General features: G+C 32.4%; 1 protein-coding gene across 7 annotated transcripts in view; it reads right to left on the reverse strand.

The window, feature by feature from the left end:
- Nucleotides 1–20,727, reverse strand: part of CPEB4 (cytoplasmic polyadenylation element binding protein 4) — a 76,531-nt gene that overhangs the window by 41,525 nt on the left and 14,279 nt on the right. For all 7 annotated transcript variants that reach the window (XM_074212387.1, XM_074212383.1, XM_074212384.1 and 4 more), the window contains exon 4: nt 8,073–8,154. In XM_074212387.1, coding sequence (XP_074068488.1) covers nt 8,073–8,154 — 82 coding nt within the window. The remainder of the gene's footprint in view (nt 1–8,072; nt 8,155–20,727) is intronic.

Genomic DNA, 20,727 nt, shown 5'->3' on the forward strand with positions numbered 1-20,727 from the left:
AAGAATAAATTTTATTTAAAAGATAAAAAGTTCTGGAGATGTCTTGGCCACATAATACGTGAGTTGTCTCTGGGACATCCAGTTTGACAAGTTTAATAGGTAGTTGGAGATGCACATCTGGGATTCAGTAGGAACTAGATATATAGATATAAAGAAGCATACTAGATAGAAGTCATGATATACCTGAAGAACTATCAAAGGAGAATGAAGAATAGCTAGACAGATAGAAGGAACGAATAGAGAGCTGTGTCATTAAAACACATGAAAAAAAGATTATCCAGGAGGAAAGGCTGGTCAACAATGTTAAATGAAGAGATCATGAAGATTGAGAAAAATGTCAGATTCATCAACTATGAGAGGAGAAAGAGGAAGAGAAAAGTAAAGAAGTGGGGGGGGGGTGAGAAAGGCAAGTAGGAGAAAGGAAGACAATAAAGTGGGGTGCAAGAGGATGTGAGAGAGGGAGAAGAAGAGAGACATCTCGTAAGTAATTCTGGAGATAGCAGGAGATAAATAAGGCAAGAAGTCAGATAGTAATATTTACTTCAAGTGAGAGTAAGAAGTAGCAATAAAGCAGCACAATGGCTAGACCTGGAGTCAGTAAAAACTGATCAAGACTGAAGGGGGGGATAACTATAAAGAATATAGAACTACAAAAAGTTGAGAGGGATAGCCAACATACTAAATGAGAGGATTTAAAAGGATCTTGGCTGAGATCAACAGTATATGCCCTGCAAAGAATAAGTATCAATATATTCAGAGACTAAAAAAAGAAGAGGATAAAACATTCATATTCTGAAACTAAAAGTGCACTTTTTCAAATATTTTAAAACCAAGATGAATAAAGTCTATGAAGCCTCTGACAATCAGGCACAATTTTGGAGTATCTGCGATGAAGAATATCATCTGTATTCAGAGAAAGAATTGTGGAGTTTGAACAAAGACTAAAGACTATTACCTTTAGTTTAAAAATAAAAACAAACAAAACTGTTCTTTTATTATGTAATTTTACTCTCTTATACTTTATGTTTCTTTCTTAAAGGATATGTTTTCTCTCTCATCACATTCAACTTAGATCAATGTTTACCATGGAAACAATGTAAAGACTAACAGACTGTCTTCTATGGGGGCTGGGGGGAGGGAAGCAAGATTAGGGGAAAAATGGTAAAATTAAAAATTAAAAAACAAAATCTTAAAAAAAAGGCTCAAGAACTTCCACAGACACTATAACATAGGTAGAAGAAAGTTTCTTTAAACCCTTTCTTTAGACAGTCAATTTCATGTAGGAAAGTAAATTAGAAGGAAAAAAAAGTCTAACAAATGATTATCTGCAGTTTTATAAACTTTATAAAGTATTATACAAATATGTTGTTGTTCATGCAGCCATTTTAGTTGTCTTTGTGAACCTTTTTGGTATCTTCATGGCAAAGATAACTGAAGTGGTTTGCTATTTCCTTCTCAAGCTCATTTTAGAGATGAGGAAGACATTTCTAAGAGTTAAGTGACCAGCCCAGGATCACACTACTAGATAATATCTGAAGTCACATTTGAACTCAGGTCGTCTTCCTCACTCCAGGCCTGGTACTCTATCCACTGCACCACCTAGCTGTACTCCTATACAAATATAGGAGAGAATTATTGTTAATTAACACAATTATGTTGCTAATTAATTCCACAATTCTTACTTGTCTCAAAAAAGAAACAAAGAAAACAAAGCTATCATTTCAAGTTAATCACAGAAAGTTAAGCTGTCCCTGATCTTCATGAAATAGGTTTTTTTTTGGATTTTAAAAATCAGCATGTTCTACCAGTTGGAATTTTTTGAGACTCTCACAATTCCTTCATTTAGTCTGAAGGCATTGTATTTGTAATTCTTTTGAAGAAGAAATTTGATTTCAAGTCAGTTCTTGTTATATGCTCCATTAAATTTCCCTTAAATATAAATGTCCATTTGAGCAGTTCTTGTCCCTTTTCAAATTATCTATGGCAAAAAGAATTAAATAGAGGAAAACCCGTCTCTATTTGTTCATAATGTGCACAATTATATGCTCTCCACCTATATGTGCTAGTTGTAAATATGACATTTTTTTCTTGTATGCAAGGAAAACTGAAAATCACCTATTTTCATCACTAATTCTCTTGAGGATTTATAATTAAATTTATTCATTAAATGCTTCAAATATATTATAGGATTATAAAGTCAGTTCAATTAGGTATCGTTAATTCCTATAGGTGATAACATAAATATAATCTTATAATCTTATAGGTGAGAATCTGTAAATATAAAAGCTTTATTATCTTTTACCACAGTTAAGTCAATTAGTCTCTGTAGTTTAATAAGGACTCTCTTTATCTGTTACAGTTTAAGTTTTAAGTAATTACAAAATTTTTGCATTAAAGAGTTACATTACATTACATCCAGAAATTCAGGTAGCATCATAAATCTCCAATGTTTTGAGTATATCAGTGGACTACAAGGAGGAGACTTCAATCGTTTTTGTTGCTGTTTTTGTTTTTTTTTAGGTTTTTGCAAGGCAAACAGGGTTAAGTGGCTTGCTCAAGGCCACACAGCTAGGTAATTATTAAGTGTCTGAGACTAGATTTGAACCCAGGTACTCCTGACTCCAGGGCTGGTGCTTTATCCACTATGTCACCTAGCCGCCCCAAGGAGACTTCAATCTTGATATGTGTATAATGTCGTAGATGTATGTATGGGCAGCTAGATGGCATGGTGGAAAGAGTACTAACCTTGGAGTCAGGAAGGACAGGAGTAAGAATTTGACCTCTGACACTTAACACTAACTAGCTGTGTGACCTTGGGCAAGTCATTTAACCCTGATTGCCTCATATCCAGGGTCATCTCCAGTCATCCTGATTCTTATCTGGTCACTGGATCCAGATGACTCTGTGAGGCTGGTGACTTAGTACAGCACCCCCTCCCTCAAATCCAATTCATGTGCTTACATCACCTCCCCTGATATCATGGTCTTTTTTGAGAATGAAGGACAAAGCATCATCATCATCATCATTATTATTACTATAGATTTATGTGTAGTACTCCCATGGAAAAGGAAAGGTTGAGTATAATTGAATAATAGCAGTTTGTATTAATATGATTTTGTATGAAAGAAAATTTACTATGATACCAGATCACAAGATAGTTTATTGTCCAAGTAAGCCAAATTCTTTCTTTTTTTTAAGCCAAATTCTTTCTAGGAATAAAGTTAGAAAATTTGAAGTAATCGTAATTGTCATTCTCCTTGAGCGACATAAAATATATCTTAAAAAAAAGGTAGTTGGGGGTGAAAAGATTAATCTGAAGTAAATGAAAGAAGTTTTGGTTTACTAAACTTTGAACTAAAATTCATTTTCTTGGACATGCTTTTTATAAATTTTTGTGCTTAGCAACAAAGAGGTACAGATGGATCATCAAGTGCCAACTCACATATGTACATATATATATATATATATATATATATATATATATATATATATATATATATATATATGTTTCAAACCAATTCCCAGCAATTAAAAATAGGAGCTCCAAAAATTACTGCATAAGGTAAGGAAAGGGAAAAAAATACATAAAGGTCCAAAACTCCTTCAGACATCAGGAGTAACACACAATGTCTTTGGAACATATCCTCCTCTCTTGAAATAACACTAAAAGAGCAGAGGTGAGCAAGAGATAACAAAGGTGTGGAGATGGCAATGTGCTTAACCATGCATTAAGACACACCCACAACATAATATTATACATATATCAAAATTGGAGTCAGTTCCCTGTGTTCCACTGATAAATGCAAAACACTGAATCTTTAGTGTGTCACCTGATTTCTAGATACAATTACTATCATTAATTCCAATGGAAAAATTCTGAAATTACTTAAAACTAAGCATACCAAATGAGTCCCTATAATAATATGAAAGTTGTATTTTCAAGTATATTATACAAAGCAGAAAATATTCCATAATATGTAGGAAAAAAAATATGCATAATGTTACCCTTTCCCCAATTAAGTCAATTAGTCTCTAAAAACAACTATAGAATTTTCATAAGTTACTTGTGCAGAATTTTTACTTTAGGTTTCTGGTGAATTACTGAAGAACAATTATAGATTATTAAGACACATAAGAAATCACCTATTTAATTTTGGTCTCTGATTACATTTATATATATTTTTCTGTTTCTTCCCTCAGACTCTGAATCTTCTGTTTCTATTCCATCCATATACTAAAGTGTTTCATTTCAGCTCACCCTTTTCTTCAAATCAAGTCCAGCTTCTTATCTATGCCCCATCCCCGAATATTACTTAATACATAAAGATATTCCCTACTATATGAAGTATAATAGGTTTTCAGGATTCATTTGGAAGATTATAATCTGTTTTAAAGCACTAAAAACAGATGTATGCACATGTGGCTTTAATCTATTTTATACTGCTGTTTCTAAGCAATAACTAACTTCTCCGCCTAGAACAAACCATAAGACATATCAAAACCATAACACTAACTAATCGTTTCTTCTACACTGGTAGAATAAGATTTCTTTCCAGGTAAAGAAAATACTTGATAAGCCTAATAAGACTGCAGCAGGGCAAAAACTACCATCTGCAGCATCCAAATTCTGAATTAAGTCTGTCCGTCTCTGTCTCTCTGTCTCTCTCTGTCTCTCTGTCTCTCTGTCTCTCTGTCTCTCTCTCTCTCTCTCTCTCTCTCTCTCTCTCTCTTGCTCTCGCTCTGGCTCTTAGCTCCTGAAGGCTGAGTATGCTGTAAAGAAGATGAAATTAAGTCTCTAGGGAAGGGCTTCTGCAGATCATCACTGGCATCGGTTATTCAGAAGGCAACACACAATCTCCTGGATAAAAATATCATACAGAAGTGGCAGCTGCCCAGAGAAAGGATATGGAGATAAGATATGAGGAGGACAAAAAAAAAAAAAAAAAAAAAAAAAAACGTGATGGAAGAAAACAAAACCTCACAGAGAGAAAAGGAAAAAATCCTTCAAGTTTTTAGTGCTATAAAAATAAACTATTATGAAAAGTTTATAAATATATACTGCAATATAATTATATATCACAAATTAGAGAGCATAGCTTATAAAGCAGAGGATTTAAATGTTTTTGTGGCAACTCTTATAAGCAACACAATTCTATGCATCAAGAAACTACTTCATGTTTTCCTCTGCAACTTTTAATCAAAACACAGAATAAAATAATTCTTGATTCTATTATTATTATGTCATTCTGAATTGTTAACATTTATGTAAAGAAATTCAATAATGGGAGCAACTTGGTGGTGCAAGGGATAGAACACCAAACCTGAAATCAGAAGGACCTGAGTTCAAATTCAGTCTCAGTCACTTAATAATTACTTAGCTGTGTGACCCTGAGCAAGTCTCTTAACTCTATTGCCTTAAATAAAAAAAATTTTTAAAGTAATTTGATAATAAACTCACACTATGAAGTGTATAGGGGGATAATAGGAATGTCACTTTTTGTGTTTGTGTATGTGGAGTTATCACTATATGAACTATAATTTTAAAGTAAAACAGAGGAAATAAATTCATGTTTTCAAAAAACTCAAATCACCTTAAAACTACAATTTTCCTTTTTAATTGCCATTTAACTTTGAATTTTCTTGTTAGGCATGGGCAATAAAGCCAAAAAGGAATCATATGCATATGAATTGCCAATGAAGGGTAAGGAGGAAAAACAAACAGAGTAACTTTAATTACTACTTGTAGAACATGCTGAAGTTATTTTTGGAAAGATCAGAATAGCAAAGCCAAAAAGATAAACACAAACTTGCCTTCACAGACACCATCTTTTAAAACCTCTGAAATTAATTTTATTTTAATAAAGTTTTCAGGACTTAAAAGTATTAGTCTAAAGAACATATTCATTACTGACCCAACAGAATCAATGCCCAGAATGTCCAGGGAGAAATACAGCACACAGAAAGGAATTAGATTCTTGGAGTAAGAAGTGAGCTGTGGCTAATTCAATTTTTAAAATATCTCCAAGCTGATTCTTAAAATAGAAACACTGTCATATTAAGTACATTTTCATGACTACTACAGGGTCCAGTTCTTTAAAGATTAACTTACCCATATCTACAATAGCTCTGTACAACTAAATCAGAATGGAAATCATAATAAGAACAGTCCAGAGCAAAACCTACTTTTTATTCATACTAGACTAATAACAAATATCAAATATTATAAAATAAGCTATTTGAGATAATAATTTCATATCACAACAAATCAACATTTTAACTCTATATATCATTAATTCTTAGATTTTTTGATCCTAAAAATGATATAGAAAAAATCATTTGATATGCATAGGATAGTTTAGGGCAGTTAGCAAAATACAATATTAAAATCAGGCTTGTGTGATAAGCATGAGAACACAGGTATTCGATAAAAAACTAAAGAGATATTTATGTTCATTATATTTTAGGCATCCCTTCTTCAGAATTAACTTTAGGCAACTTAATTTTGGCAATAGTAGGAAAGAGGAGAAAAAATTATAGCAAAAACACAAATATACTGGCTAAGGGAGAATAAACCTAGACTAAAAAAACGTAGCAGAGGCAATTTGTTTAATCTACTCATTATGATAAACCTATAGTATTAACTGCATGTAGACAGTAGGTAGAGCAGTAAACCTGGAATCAAGAAGACCTGAGTTCAAATAGAACCTTAGATCTTACTAGTTACATGACAGGTAAAAGTCACTTAATTCTCATTTGCCTCAGTTTCCTTATCTGTAAAATGGGGATAATAATAGCACTCAGGATTGTTGTGAGAATAAAATGAAATATTTTATAAGGTACTTTACAATACTTAGTGCCATATAAATGGTAGTTATTATTTACTATTCACTTACAACAATTGTTAAGTACTAGTTAGTGGTTCCCTACTTGATAGGTATAGATTATTTAGACCTAGAAGAGAAAGCATAGACATTTAGTTCAAAACCCTAATGTTAAAGGATGGGGAAGAGTGTAGAGGAAGAAGGAAACTGAAGCTCAAATAGATTCAGTGACTTTCCAAGGAATAAACATATAGTACTTAATTGCTTCTAAGACAACCTTTTAACTGTGCCTGCAACTTTATTTTTTAAAATTTTAATCATTAAATCACAACATGTAATTCTTATTGTAGTTAATGCACATTTATTGAGTAATTTTATAAGCATCTTACAATGAATTAGTTTTCCAATGAGCTTCATTTTAAATTACTAAATTATTCAAAAGACATTAGATATCTCTGAAGCATTTAGTAAAAACCCTCTTCAAAGTCCAAGGTCACAAAACTTTTAAATGGCATTCTTATTTTAGCATTATATAATATATATTTAAAAGAAACTTTTTAAGATATAGATATTATCATTCTTTTGAAAAACTAGTTTTATATAATAAACTAAGTCTCAAGAGAAATGTAAATCACCGAAATATATAGATGTTTAATTTATTAGAAGATTTGTTTGTATCAAAAATGGTTTTTATAAGGAGAAATTATTTCTGTTTCAGAGGGTTTAGAGTAATTTACAAACTGTTAAGACTTTTAGAGATCTTTAGAGATCAGCTATTTAAACCTGAATTTTAAAAAAATTTAAAAATTTAAAATTTAAAATTTAAAAATTTAAAAAAAAATTGGTGCCCAAACTGAAACTGCCCAAACTGAAACTAATTTAGACTAAAATAATTTATATTTCTCAATTTCCCGGTTTTAGTGCTCTTTCAGAAAACTGTACTTTAAAACAATTCTAAGATTATGAAACTTTTGTTTTAAATCATGACATGTTGTCCAGTTAAACAAACAATTAAAAAAACCCCAACTATAGACATTTAAACCACATCTGGTTTATGTTCACTATCTCAGATAAAGAAATCATCACTGTGCATGTTTTGTCTTAGATATGAAAAAAATCACATGTCAAATTGATAAAACTGAAAAATTGCAGTATATTATCTATCACATTTGCCATAGCAGGGCATTAGTTTTATAACATAGACATACTATTATTCTTAACTATTTATTAAAGGAAAATAGTTATATTTACCTTTAAGTGAATCATTTTCAGCTCTCATTATATCAATGAGTGAGCTCTCTAAAGAATGCATGTCAAATGTCCTTGGGCGCTCCTGAAAACAAAAACATTTACAAACTACTTTTAAAAAATATATTATTTGAATATTTTAAGTATGGCATAGACTGAAGTGGCAACTTTAGTCTTGTCCATGTAGAATCAAAAATAAGTTTCTTTGTAGGTAAGCCAAACTCTAATTGTTTGTTTTAATACTTATGAAACTTCAATTCTAAAAATGAACCAGCAAGAAGAATAAAATAAATCTGTCAATGATTTCATCAAAAGCACTATTATACATTCTACACAAACAATAGAAATTAAAAAGCCCTCAATTCTTCCTTAAGACTAAAGCTGGAATTTTTGTAATTGTTGTAATTCCAACAATAAGGTTTTTTTTCCCCTAATATCAAGCAACTGTTACTGTTTATTTAGTAGGGCTAAGTAGATACACTCCAGCATCTATGTCATCATAATTATATAGAGTTAGGCTTGTAGAGTGGGTAGGGAGTCAAGCCTCAGAATCAGGAAAACCTGTTTCAAGTCCTACGGTTGTGAGGCACTAGAAAAATCTACTAGCCCCAGTGTCCCCAGGGAAGGCTAAATGTCAGGCACCATGATGTGCTACAGGTGTACCTATCTGTACAGCTATCTGCACTGCTAAACACATTTCCTCAGCAAAGTTCCTCATAATAGGATCAACTGGTCCAAAAGACATTACAGCCCAATTTTCAGGGAACTTTAAATTTTACAAAGTATTATATGTTATCTGATATATGAGTCCAATAATAGCTCCCTGTTGAAGGCATCTTGATTTTATAGATGAGTGAATTAAGTCATTTAGCTTGTGTCAAAAGAAGGGACTCAAAGCTAGAACTTCCTGACAATAAGCCAAGAACTCTACCCTGCATGCTGCACTGCCTCCTTGAAGGTTATTTTTCACAGTGAATTTTTCCACAACTCGAAACTTTAAATTTTAAAGGCACAATGCTTTCAGGAATACTGAAAACTAAAATAAGAAATGATACCCTTATTTTACAGTCTCAAAAAAAGTAAAAATGAGATTGTTTTCTCTTTCATATAGTTAAGATTGTCCTTAAATAGAACACATTATCATTTTCTAAACAGACAGCAGAGATTAGAATTGTTTTATCTCTTTAGCCTTAATCAACTTTTAATCAACATAAGTTTCAAAAGCCACTATTACCCACTGTAACCACCTTGAACTTCTTATGATTTTAAAACAAACTATTGCAACTATTTTAAAGGAACATTCTCATAAGTCTATTTTTTTCCTGTTATTGACCAGCTGCTGCTATTTAACTGAACTAGGTAAACACATTTATAGCATCTGTTCAAAAAGTCATCCTTTTACAAGTATATATATTTGGATATTTTAAAATATATAAATCTTATATGTTCATAGTAGTGTACATACAGCATCTATTTTTCTTATTCTATACTGTTTCCTTTAGATTCTTCTTTCCATAACTCAGTTTGCTTTCAAATTCCCCTACTAGGAATTTAGGTTGCTTTCAATAATTTTACTATTAAAAATAACACAATAAACTAATAAATACAGTAACTAAATCCATCAACACTTTTCTATATTTGCACCAAGTCATTTTTCCATTCTTTGATCTTTAACTCATCAATTCATCTGATATTTGTTGTAGTATCTTTCCTATACTGGTATCCAATTTTCATAATAGGAATTATTGAATGATTTCTTTCTCTATCATTTCACATCAATAAGCTTTATTATATATCAGTCATTTATGCCAATTTACATTTTTATGGGATTCATATTCTCTTCCTTTGCTCTAGTTTTCTACTTTTTTTACCACTTAACAAATTGTCTTGATTGTTGTTCTCTAATATTATTCATTTGTTTTCAAGGTCAATAACCTAAATGGGAAGACAATGAAAACACGTGCTACTCCCACTATAAAAAATAAATTTAGTATGAGTTCTGAGTGCACTGGGACGTGATTTCAGTATCTTAATGCAAGCAGGAGCTAGTCTCATTATTCTGATGAAACCTCCAAGAAAAAGTAGGGATTTTGTAGGACAGTATGCTTGAGATTTGTTAGGCAGCTGTTCCCTCTAAGCTTTAACTAAAAGGTAGATAAATCTATGGAAACATCTTTCAAATTCAATGAGTATGTTGTCAGGCCCCCAAAAGCCCCCCAAAAAAGTTTTGTGTACAAAGGGTTGACAAAATTAAGAATTTAATAATACAAATGATTATACCTCAAGTCCTTTTTTCCTCAACTAGCAAAGTAATTATTTTTTTTTTTACTTTCCTTTTAAAAATGGCACTGGGGGGAAAAAACACCTACTGGACTATAATTCTAGCATAAGGAAAATTCATTCAATAGTGGATGAGGAATCCTAAAATATACAGTGCAAAAATTGCTTTGAATTTTTTTTTCTAGATGATGGAGGACAGAAAAACTAAAGCTTGCTGGCTTTGAAGGAAGATACAAAATTATTTCAAAATTATATTTTAAAAGTAAGCAGCAGAAAAATTTGCATCTACAGAACACACACACCTTCAATACAACTTTAAAGAAGAAACAAGAGTTTTATAGCTTATACTTTCCAAAGTCAATTCTTTCCCTTTTCATTTAATTCTATTTTCCTTTTTATTTCTCATAAAAACCAAAAACAAACTTTTCACTGATGAGTTTAATTATCCACTTGATCTATGAGTAATCTGCATTCTCTTTTTGATTTGATGTTAGTGTTCCCTTCTCCAGGATATTGACTGACTTTATCATACCTCCTTAAGCATCAGAACAACCCTGAATTTTGTTGCAGTTAAGAGTTAAGCCCAGGTCTGAACATTTCCCTCCCCTACTCAATACACTCTGGTGGTATACAAATATTGCCCATCCAATATAAACTTTTTTGGATTTTAAAAACATCTTTAACCTGGCCCTAACCTACTTTTTTTTTATCTTTATTATAAAGATTTTCCTAGTCTTAATGCTATTATTTGCAAATAGCACTCCATCCATTGCCCATAAGAGTGCCTTTGCCCTGACCCATGCCTGGAATGTCCTCCACTTTACTACTACCTCACAAAATCTCTTCCCTCAAGAACTGGTTTAAGACTGCTTTCCTCATGAAATCTTTCATGATCACCTCAGCTGATTGTATCCCGTCCCTCCCTAAAAGTACCCTGTATTTATTTTTTATTCATTCTCTATGTACATGCTCTCACATTAGCATATAAACTCCCTGAGGAATTATTTCTTTTTTTGTCTTCATATCCATAGCATCTAGAACAGAGCCTGGAACACATAATAAATGCTTACTGATTGATTTGTGTCATCTCTAGATAGGTAGGAGGATTGATTCACATTAGAAAGGGCTATTATCAGAGTAGATGAGAAAAGGATGTTTTTAGTTTCCTTTCTTTCAACTACTATTTTCATCCATTTTTCTGAAGTAAAGAAGATTTCAGTTATACAATTAGAAATCCATGAAGGTTAATAAAAGATGATAAGTCTGGTATAATCTCTCATAGTACCATAGAAGGTACCTTTAAATTTTTATAGGCTAGTTGGAGAGTAAAACAGCTACTGTAACATGACCTTTTCTGTATATGTCCTCTGAAATTTCTACATGGGACAAACAAGTAAGGAATGTAAGTATATTTTAAATATAGGTACATTTTAATTGTTCAGACTTTTCTTCTTTTGTATAAATTTTTCCCCTCTTCTATATATTACTATTATGTTGGCCAAAACAATTGAAATAAATGAGAAATGTATAACTTAAGACCATTCCTTTGTTAGAATAACAAAAGAAATCTTAACAATTTTGATTTCTGAGGTACCTTATGGAAAGTAGCAGTTTATCATTTTAGAAAAATGTTTTTAGACAAATATTTCATAAGCTAAAATGCTTAGAGAAGCCATCTCCAAAATAACTCACTAGTATTTCCCAATAAATTTCATGTAAAGATCTAAATTAATTAAACATATTTATTAAACATCTAACCTATGCAAGGTCTTATGAGGAGTATAAAGAAGAGTCAGGCAGTCCTTGTTTTCATATATCTAGCAACCTAAAGGAGATACAACGTGTATACCAATAATTAAAAAGGACCAAATCTTTCTTAAAAATTTTGCATCTTCCTGTATGCCTACAACAGGGACCTTAAGAATTTAATAAATGATCACTGACAAGAATTGAATAAAACATAGAGCATAAAAATATACCAACATATGAAAAAGATTCTGGAAGTTCAGAGAAGTGAGAGAATGCCTTCCACTAGGATCCATCAAGGGAAAATTTCAACAATTTGGCTTTGAATGAATAACAAAAGCTGACATAGTCTTTTTTTTTTTTAAAGATTTTTTGCAAGGCAAATGGAGTTAAGTGGCTTGCCCAAGGCCACACAGTTAGGTAATTATTAAGTGTCTGAGGCCGGATTTGAACTCAGGTACCTGACTCCAGGGCCGGTGCTCTATCCACTGCACTACCTAGCTGCCCCAAGTCTTTTAAAGTTTGCATAAAACTTTACCTACATTATCTTACTTGAATATCACAACTCTATGTGTTACATATAGATGTATTACCTCCATTTCAAAGATGAGAAGACTGGGCCTTGGACAGGGTTTTTTGCCCAACGTCCCATGAGAAGTAAATTCCAATAAAAGGGTTGGCATACAGATGAAGCTTAGAGAAATAGTCTGGAAATATAGCCCAGGAATCAGAGAAGGCATACAGACTTGAAAACAAAGAGTGTATTTGGGGAATACTTTTCACTTTTATGAATAAAAATGATGAGAGGTAAGGTCATAAATTTATATTTACATGGAGGACTGAGAAAAAAGTTTAGACTTCATTTGGTAGCTAATTAATCATTGAAAAATTTTAAGCAGAGAAGTGATATATAATAATCAATATTGTACTAATTTAGGAAGATTAATGCTATAAGTACTTAAAATGGATGGGGGAAGTCAGGGAGGGAATACCAGATGGTAAACTACAGTAATAATCAGAGCAAAGAGGGGCTGAATTAGCACCAGAAATAGAAAAACTCAGATGTAGAAAAAAAAAGTTCAGTGGAAGAAATGACTAGTGACTAGATATGGGGTCATCAAGAGGGAAAAATTAAAGATGATTCGTGAATGTGAAGACTAGAAGGATAGTGGTGTCATTGACTGACAGCAGCATACTAAAGTCACAAGAAAGAATGAGTGTTTTTGGTTTTGCTTGCTGTTGAAGGGAGAAGCAGGTTGGGAGGTGAGATGATTTAGATACCTGTGGGGCATTCAAGTGTAGTCATCAGGGACACAACTGAAAACTCAGGTCTGCCTAAATAGTTAGAGAGCATATTTGGTAGTCATATGCAGAGGTAATAGTAGAAAGTATAGGTGAGTAGGTGAGATTGGCAGAAAATAAAAGTAAGGAAGAAGAGGACCCAAAGAAAACAAACAGAATGAGTATTAAAGCTATAAGGAGAGAATTTAAAGGTTAATAATGTCAAGATCAAATGCTTACAGAAAGGTTAAAAAAGATGAGTCCTGAGAAAAAAGCATGAGATTTAGTGATTAAACTGTAATTTTTGTGAGACCAATTTCTACAATGTAGTAGGTTTTGAAGATTGTAAGGGAGGAGTGAATGGTCAGTGAGAGAGTTGAGATGGTGAATTTTCTAACAGAAGAAGAGTGACACAATTAAACCATGTTCACTAGTTTTCAAATTTTAACACTTTCACAGGATAAAAATACTTATGTCTTTACACTCTCACTTACTTTTCCTTTGAATATTTAGTGTTATAAGAATTTTTCCTCTTCCTAACCAAACTGCACCACTCAGCATAATCAACAGTTTATGGATGTATACAGAATTTTGAAAAATAAAATGCTTTGAAAAATAGTGAAATTTTTTTTATCCATTATTTTTCAAAGAAGACCATGACATCAGGGAGTTGATGCCATGACAAGCACATGAGTTAGATCTGAGTGATGGGGGTGCTATGCTAAGTCACCAGTCTCACTTTCTCCTCCAGAGTCATCTGGGTCCAGTGACCAGATTTGATTCAGGACTGGAGATGACCCCAGATGTAGGGCAATCAGGGTTAAGTGACTTGCCCAAGGTCACAGCTAGTTAAGTGGCAAGTGTCTGAGGCTAGATTCAAACTCATATCCTCCTGAATCCAAGGTCAGTGCTCTATCCACTGTGCTACCTACCTGTCCCTATGTGCTTTTAAAAATATATAAAAAAAGTTAAAGTTCCCTATTATCTAGATGCATAAAACAATTATCTGGTTACTCAATAACGCATCTTTTCAATGTCATCTCTTACTGACTTTTTTTTTGTCCAAGTTTTAGCCATTTCATAATTTTAGGATTAGCTAAAAGTAGCCAAAAATAATCCTGGGAAACAAGAACACAACAAAGTGATTTCTTTCTTTTCCATCCATATATATGTAGGTACCATTTAAAATATATGATGGTTTGATTTTCACAAGTATTTCTTTGTCCAATATTATTATTATCAACAAGTATGTTTTAAGTACTTGCTTTGTGCCATTCTGGAAATAAAGGGGGGAAACAATCTCTACTCTCAAGGAGCTCATAGTCTAATGGGGAAGACAATATGAAAAGAATCATATAAATAATAGATGAATTCAAAGTAAATGGGAGGAAATGATCTTAAGATAGCTTTCTTTGTAAATAATAAAGTTATGACAATTTACTCAATCTTTAGAACTTAATATCTAAAGAAAGAAGCTAACAAAAACCTGATACCTCATAAGCACTTTTATAACTGACCTCAAATGAAATTCAAGTATTCACTTGAAAATAGGAGAGTTATAAAAGGGACTGAAAACCAGAGAAATGGGAATTCAGAAGATATAAATTCTAATTTCTGTTTAAATCAGAATACTTTGTTTCTGCAGCTATCTGTATGTATAATCTTGAATTTCATTTGGCTCATTCTCCTAATTCAGTTTTATCATCTCCAAAATGGGGAGTATGAGGAAGAAAATTTCTAAGATTCTTTGTAGCTCTTATCTCCTAATTAAGTGATCACATTATCAGTGTCTTAAGCACTCTAGTTCATGTACTTCCAAGATTTAATATGATCATATGACTATGACATGGTAATGTTTCTCCTTCATTTTCAAAAAAGACCACAATATCAGGGAAGTGATGCTATGACCAGCACGTGAATTAATTTGAGTGAGAGGGTGCCATGACAAGCACATGAGTTAGATCTGAGTGAGGGGGATGCTATGCTAAGTCACCAATCTCACTTTTTCCTCCACAGTCTTCTGGATCCTGTGACCAGATGTGAGTCAGGATAACTGAAGAAGGCCCTGGATGTGAAAAAATTGGAGTTAAGTGACTTTCTCTAAGTCACACAGCTAATAAGAGTCAAGTATCTGAGTATGGATTCGAACCCCTGTCCTCCTGACTCCATGGCAAGTGCTCTATCCACTAATGCCATCTAGCTGCCCCTAAACCACAAATGTGACTGAGTAGATTCACTACTACCTAATATTAAATCGAAGAAAATTATGGTACAGATCAATAAAGTTAATGCTGCATTGTCTAAAAATATTTCCATACTGTTTTCATTCAACTATATTTAATATAAGCAGTTATATGAAAGGTTATTTTTAAATGATGCTATAAGAGATGAAAGGAACAATGTTTGTATAGGTTTTCATTTAGATTCACATAGGTTCTCATTTATTGAATTTTTAAAAATGAAATGAATAAAGAAAAAAGTATGCTAGTCTTAACCCACTGCTGCCTCTTTCTCTCAGTAACATAAAAAAAAGGGATGTGCTCCAAGGCAGCCAAAATTCATAACACAAATTTCCTACAGAGGGGGAAATCCAATATGAAAAGTCATGTTAAGGCCAGACAACATAGGAAAAAATATAAGACAAAGGGGAGAAGATAGGAAGATATTAAGGAAGGGGAAAGGGGTATTTCATTTTCTTTCTCCCTTTAAAAAATGTGACCCTTCCCTTCAACATGTCAGTTAAGTGATCTGCCTAAATTCTAAAAATTAACATATTTGTCTGTCACTCAGACATACTTGGGAATCGACCAGTATAGTGCTTAGTTGGATATATGTAATCTATATTCAATATGACTTTTAAAAAAAGGCATCGTTCATTTTCCAAACCTTATCTAAATAAATTTTATTTCATTGCCTAGTTCATTTCTATCATTAAATGAATATTTTAATAATGTATCTCTATAGCCTAACAGGTTTGTTTCTTCTGTCATTACCAAACATCCCTTCATAGCAACTGATAGAATATACAGCATTCTATTCATAAAGAATCAAAGAAAAGTGCAACAAAACATCTCCATATATACCAAAAAAAGAGTAACCATATATTTAATCCTTTGGTTCTATTTTGAGCACAGGTTTGGTTTTTATATATATATATATATATATATATATATATATACATACATACATACATACACACACACACACACACACACACATCAGAATGTTAGTACTGCTAGACCTAAAATTTGCCTTAGGAAAAACTAATGGCCAACTTTAGACAAAAATTATAGTTATTTTGGACTATAGTGAACAGCCTTGCTTTTTTATTCTTCCATCGATTATTTCACTACATAGCTCTTATACAGTGATAGCCAAAATTCCTTTAACCTTTAAATGTACTTAATTTTTCAGAGTCAAGTCAATATTAGTATTATCTAGTCCATTTTACAAATGTGATATTGTAGACTAGAGAGATGAAATAAACTTGTCCACAAGCAGTCAGCTAGATGAAGAAAAAGCTAAAATTAGAAATTAAATTTCCTCATTACTAAACACTACTGGTTTAGGCACTAAGACGTGTTCTGTTGCCTCATCTTTATTTCTAACTTCACTAAGTAACTGACACTGGTTGTTATTACCAAAAATTCACAAGGGAATGACTATTTCTCACCTAATGTTTATGTAGAGAAAATTACCATTCAAGGGCAGTTTCACAGTTCATTTCAACATTTATTAAGTACCTGCAATATGCAAGAGAAAAGTAAAACTTAACCCTGCCTCCCAAGTGCATATGCATAAGTAAAACCAAGACAAGGGGAGAATGTCAATAATTGGATTTTAGGAAGTGTAAAGGTCAGGAAAGATTTTGGAGAAGTAGGACCTATGGTGAACTTTGAAGGAAGATAAAGTTTCTAAAAATTAGAGATGAGGCATTCCATGCTGAGGGATGACTTCTGCAAATGCACCAAGGAAGGAAATGACAATGTCAAATTTCAAGAACTATCTAGTGATCCAATCTGACTGGATCATTACTTGGATAAATTGTAGTAATATGACTGAATTTGGATTATAGGAGGTCCTAAATGCCAGATTGATGACTTGGTATTTTATCCTAAAGACTATGAGGAGCACTGAGAATTTTTTACTTCAGGTAATGACATAATCAGATCTGCACTTTGGGACAATTATTTTGGTAACCATATGGAAGATTGATTGGAGAGAGGAAAAACTAGAAGCACAGAAATAAGGTGATGGCTCTGGGAATGGAGAAGAAATGAATGAAAGAGATTTTGTATAAGTATAATACACAAGGCTTGATGATGGACTGGTTGTAGAGGCAGAGGTAATGAGAAGGAAGAGAAAAAAGATGGCACCCAAGTTTACAAAATAGGATGACCAGAAAGATGAAGATTCTCTTAATACAGACTTCAAAGTCTGGATAAGGAATAGGTTTGGGCAGGAGAGGTAATCAGTTCTGCTTTAAACATGTTGACTTTGAGCAACAGGACATTTGATTATGGTTTCTGTATTACCTCTATCTGGTCTCTAGCTTTTCTTCTTATTGCCTACTTAATAAACTGTTACATTGTTACTTAACATTCCAAGCTAGGTGGTACAAGTGGATAGAATTCTAGGCCTGGCCTAAGTAGATCTGAATTCAAATCAAATCTCAGGTACTTATTAGATGTGACTTTAGACAAGTCATTTAACCTGCCTCATTTTCTACAACTATAAAAAAAGGGGATAAAAATGATACCTACCTCTTAGTTTTGAGGATTAAATGAGATAATATTTGTAAAAATCTCACAAAGTAGGCACTTAATAAATGCTTGTTTCCTCTTCTCCCACCCCCATCATAGGGTAGAGAACCAATATTTGAAACTCAAATCTATTTCACTACTTGTTAACAGGAAAAAGAGCTTATAGAAAAATAACTGAAATAATTATAAAAATCGACTTTAATGATTTGATGATGTCAACTGTCTTATAGCCTTCCCTTTATAATCCCATATTACAGATAACCAAGTTAATTGTATTATCTTGAAAATATAGCTCCATCAAAAGGAATAAACATGCAAAACTGGTAACAGTTTTCCTTCCTGAAAATGAGTCTTCTAATTTAGGGTTCATATGTTCTGAAAGAAAACTTTTGCCAGCTTCAAAATCTAAGTAATGAGCAATAAAGTTTTTTTGTTTGTTTGTTTCTATACTGACAAAATTTTCAAGTAGGTTATCATTCATCAATTTAACCAACACCTATGATTTTTTCTTATTTTCAATTTGTAAGCATTTAACAATGTTTAAGAAAGTAATAAAAGAAAAAGCAGTATTGCAGTCTTATCTACTATAGAAAACCGTCATTTTAAAGTTGATTGGATATAATGAGCAAATATAATACAAAAGTTTTCTGTCTTAAGCATCAGCTTTCCTGTACCTTCAGAACTTGAGGTACAAGAGAAAAAAAAATCAAATGTTGGGAAATTAATTTTCCAGCATTGTGAGAGGCAGGCATCAGAACTGTTTCACTTTGCTGCTGCTACTACTACTACTACTACTACTACTACTACTACTACTACTACTACTACTACTACTACTACTACTACTACTATTACTACTACTACTAATACTAAACATATCCTTCTACAAAAGAAAACCAAGAGGATGTAGACTGTCTCTTTCCAGAAGTAAACACCTTCAGTGTACATTCTGGGACACAGAACAGATAACAACGGATTGGGCCTAAAGTTGAAAAAAAGGGGTGGCTGGCTTTAAGAAAAATAAAAAGCCTTTTCTTACTGACTGAAAGCTTTACATGAAAGCAAAGGTCCATCGTTTTATTACTAACAGTCTACTAGTGTTGCCACAAGGAGGCAAATAACTTATCTGTGCAGGCATATAAACTATCTGTGAAAAATTAAAAATTAGGGTACATGCAGAAGAATTATACAAATTCTACAAAGGATACATTCAAGGGGTAATTCAGAAGAATTATAAAATGGAAAGAGAAGATGGGTCATGAGCTAACAAAGTCAACAGATGGAGAGTCAGGGTGCTCCCCTGTACCCTTGGCAAGAATAAAAGGAAGCCAGAAAGCCTCCAGTCTACTGGGAAAATACTTCCTGTGTTAAATTTATCCAAGAACATAGATAAGAGCTGCCCAGGATGGACAGGCATGGATTTATCACTGGTGGAAATTTCCAAATCAATGTGAGAACTTTGGTAATTTTACACTGCCCAAAATGATTTTATTAAATGACTATAAAATAGCATAAAAGTGCTTACAAAAGGTCATTTCAAATTGGCACATCCTTCTTGTAGTTTGCATGTGATAAGGATTTACCTCTGCGATCAAGAGGGACATTAAAAAAAACACTTTCAGTGGTTTCAAATTTCCCTTTGTTTCTTTACTTTCTTAATGGCTAAATTCACTACAAAGAAAAAAATGTACACTAAAGAGAAGACAATATATAGATAATATTAAAAATAAAATTAGGATATTTGCTGATATAACATTTTTAAATTTACTGAGAGATAAATTCAATTTCAATAACTATCAATTATAGTCTATTGTGGTTTGAGAAAAATCAAACTGGAAATCAATGAACCTATATAAAAATACTTAAGTTGCTCATGATTAGGTGGAGCTAATTTAATAAAAATGACAATTCTATCCCAAATTACATTACTTATTCAGTGCCATACCAATTTAATTACCAAATAACTATTTTACTAAACTAGAAAAAAATAGTAACAAAATTCATCTGGAGCAACAAAAGGTCAAGAACAGCAAAGGAACTGATGAAAAAAATGTAAAGGAAGGTGGCCTAGCTCTCTACCAAATCTAAAATTAACTATAAAGTGGCAGTCATCGCAACTACCTGGTACTGTTTAAAAACTAGAGTAATGGATTAGGATAAATTCAAAATAAACCACAGTAAATGTCTACAGTAATCTTCTGACAAACTCAAATACATCAGGTTCTGGGATAAGCACTCACTATCTGACAAAAATTTCTGGGAAAATTGCTAAACAGTATGGCAAAAACTAGGCATAGAGCCACATCTCACACCCTATACCAAAATATGGTCAAAATGGGCAAAGGATTTAGACATAAAGGGCAATACCATAGATAAATTAATAAACCAAGAAATACTCCATCTATCAGATCTATGAAAAGGGGGCAAATAAATTTTTGACCAAACAAGAAACAGTGTACATTGTAAAGTGCAAAATAAAGATTTTGATTATATTAAATTAAAATTTTTCTGCACTAATAAAATCAATGCTGCCAAAATTAAAAGGAAAGTAGAAAGCTGGAAAATAATCTTCATAACTAATAGTTCTGATA

Source organism: Macrotis lagotis, chromosome 1 (assembly GCF_037893015.1).
Source record: "Macrotis lagotis isolate mMagLag1 chromosome 1, bilby.v1.9.chrom.fasta, whole genome shotgun sequence".
Lineage (NCBI taxonomy): Eukaryota > Metazoa > Chordata > Mammalia > Peramelemorphia > Peramelidae > Macrotis > Macrotis lagotis.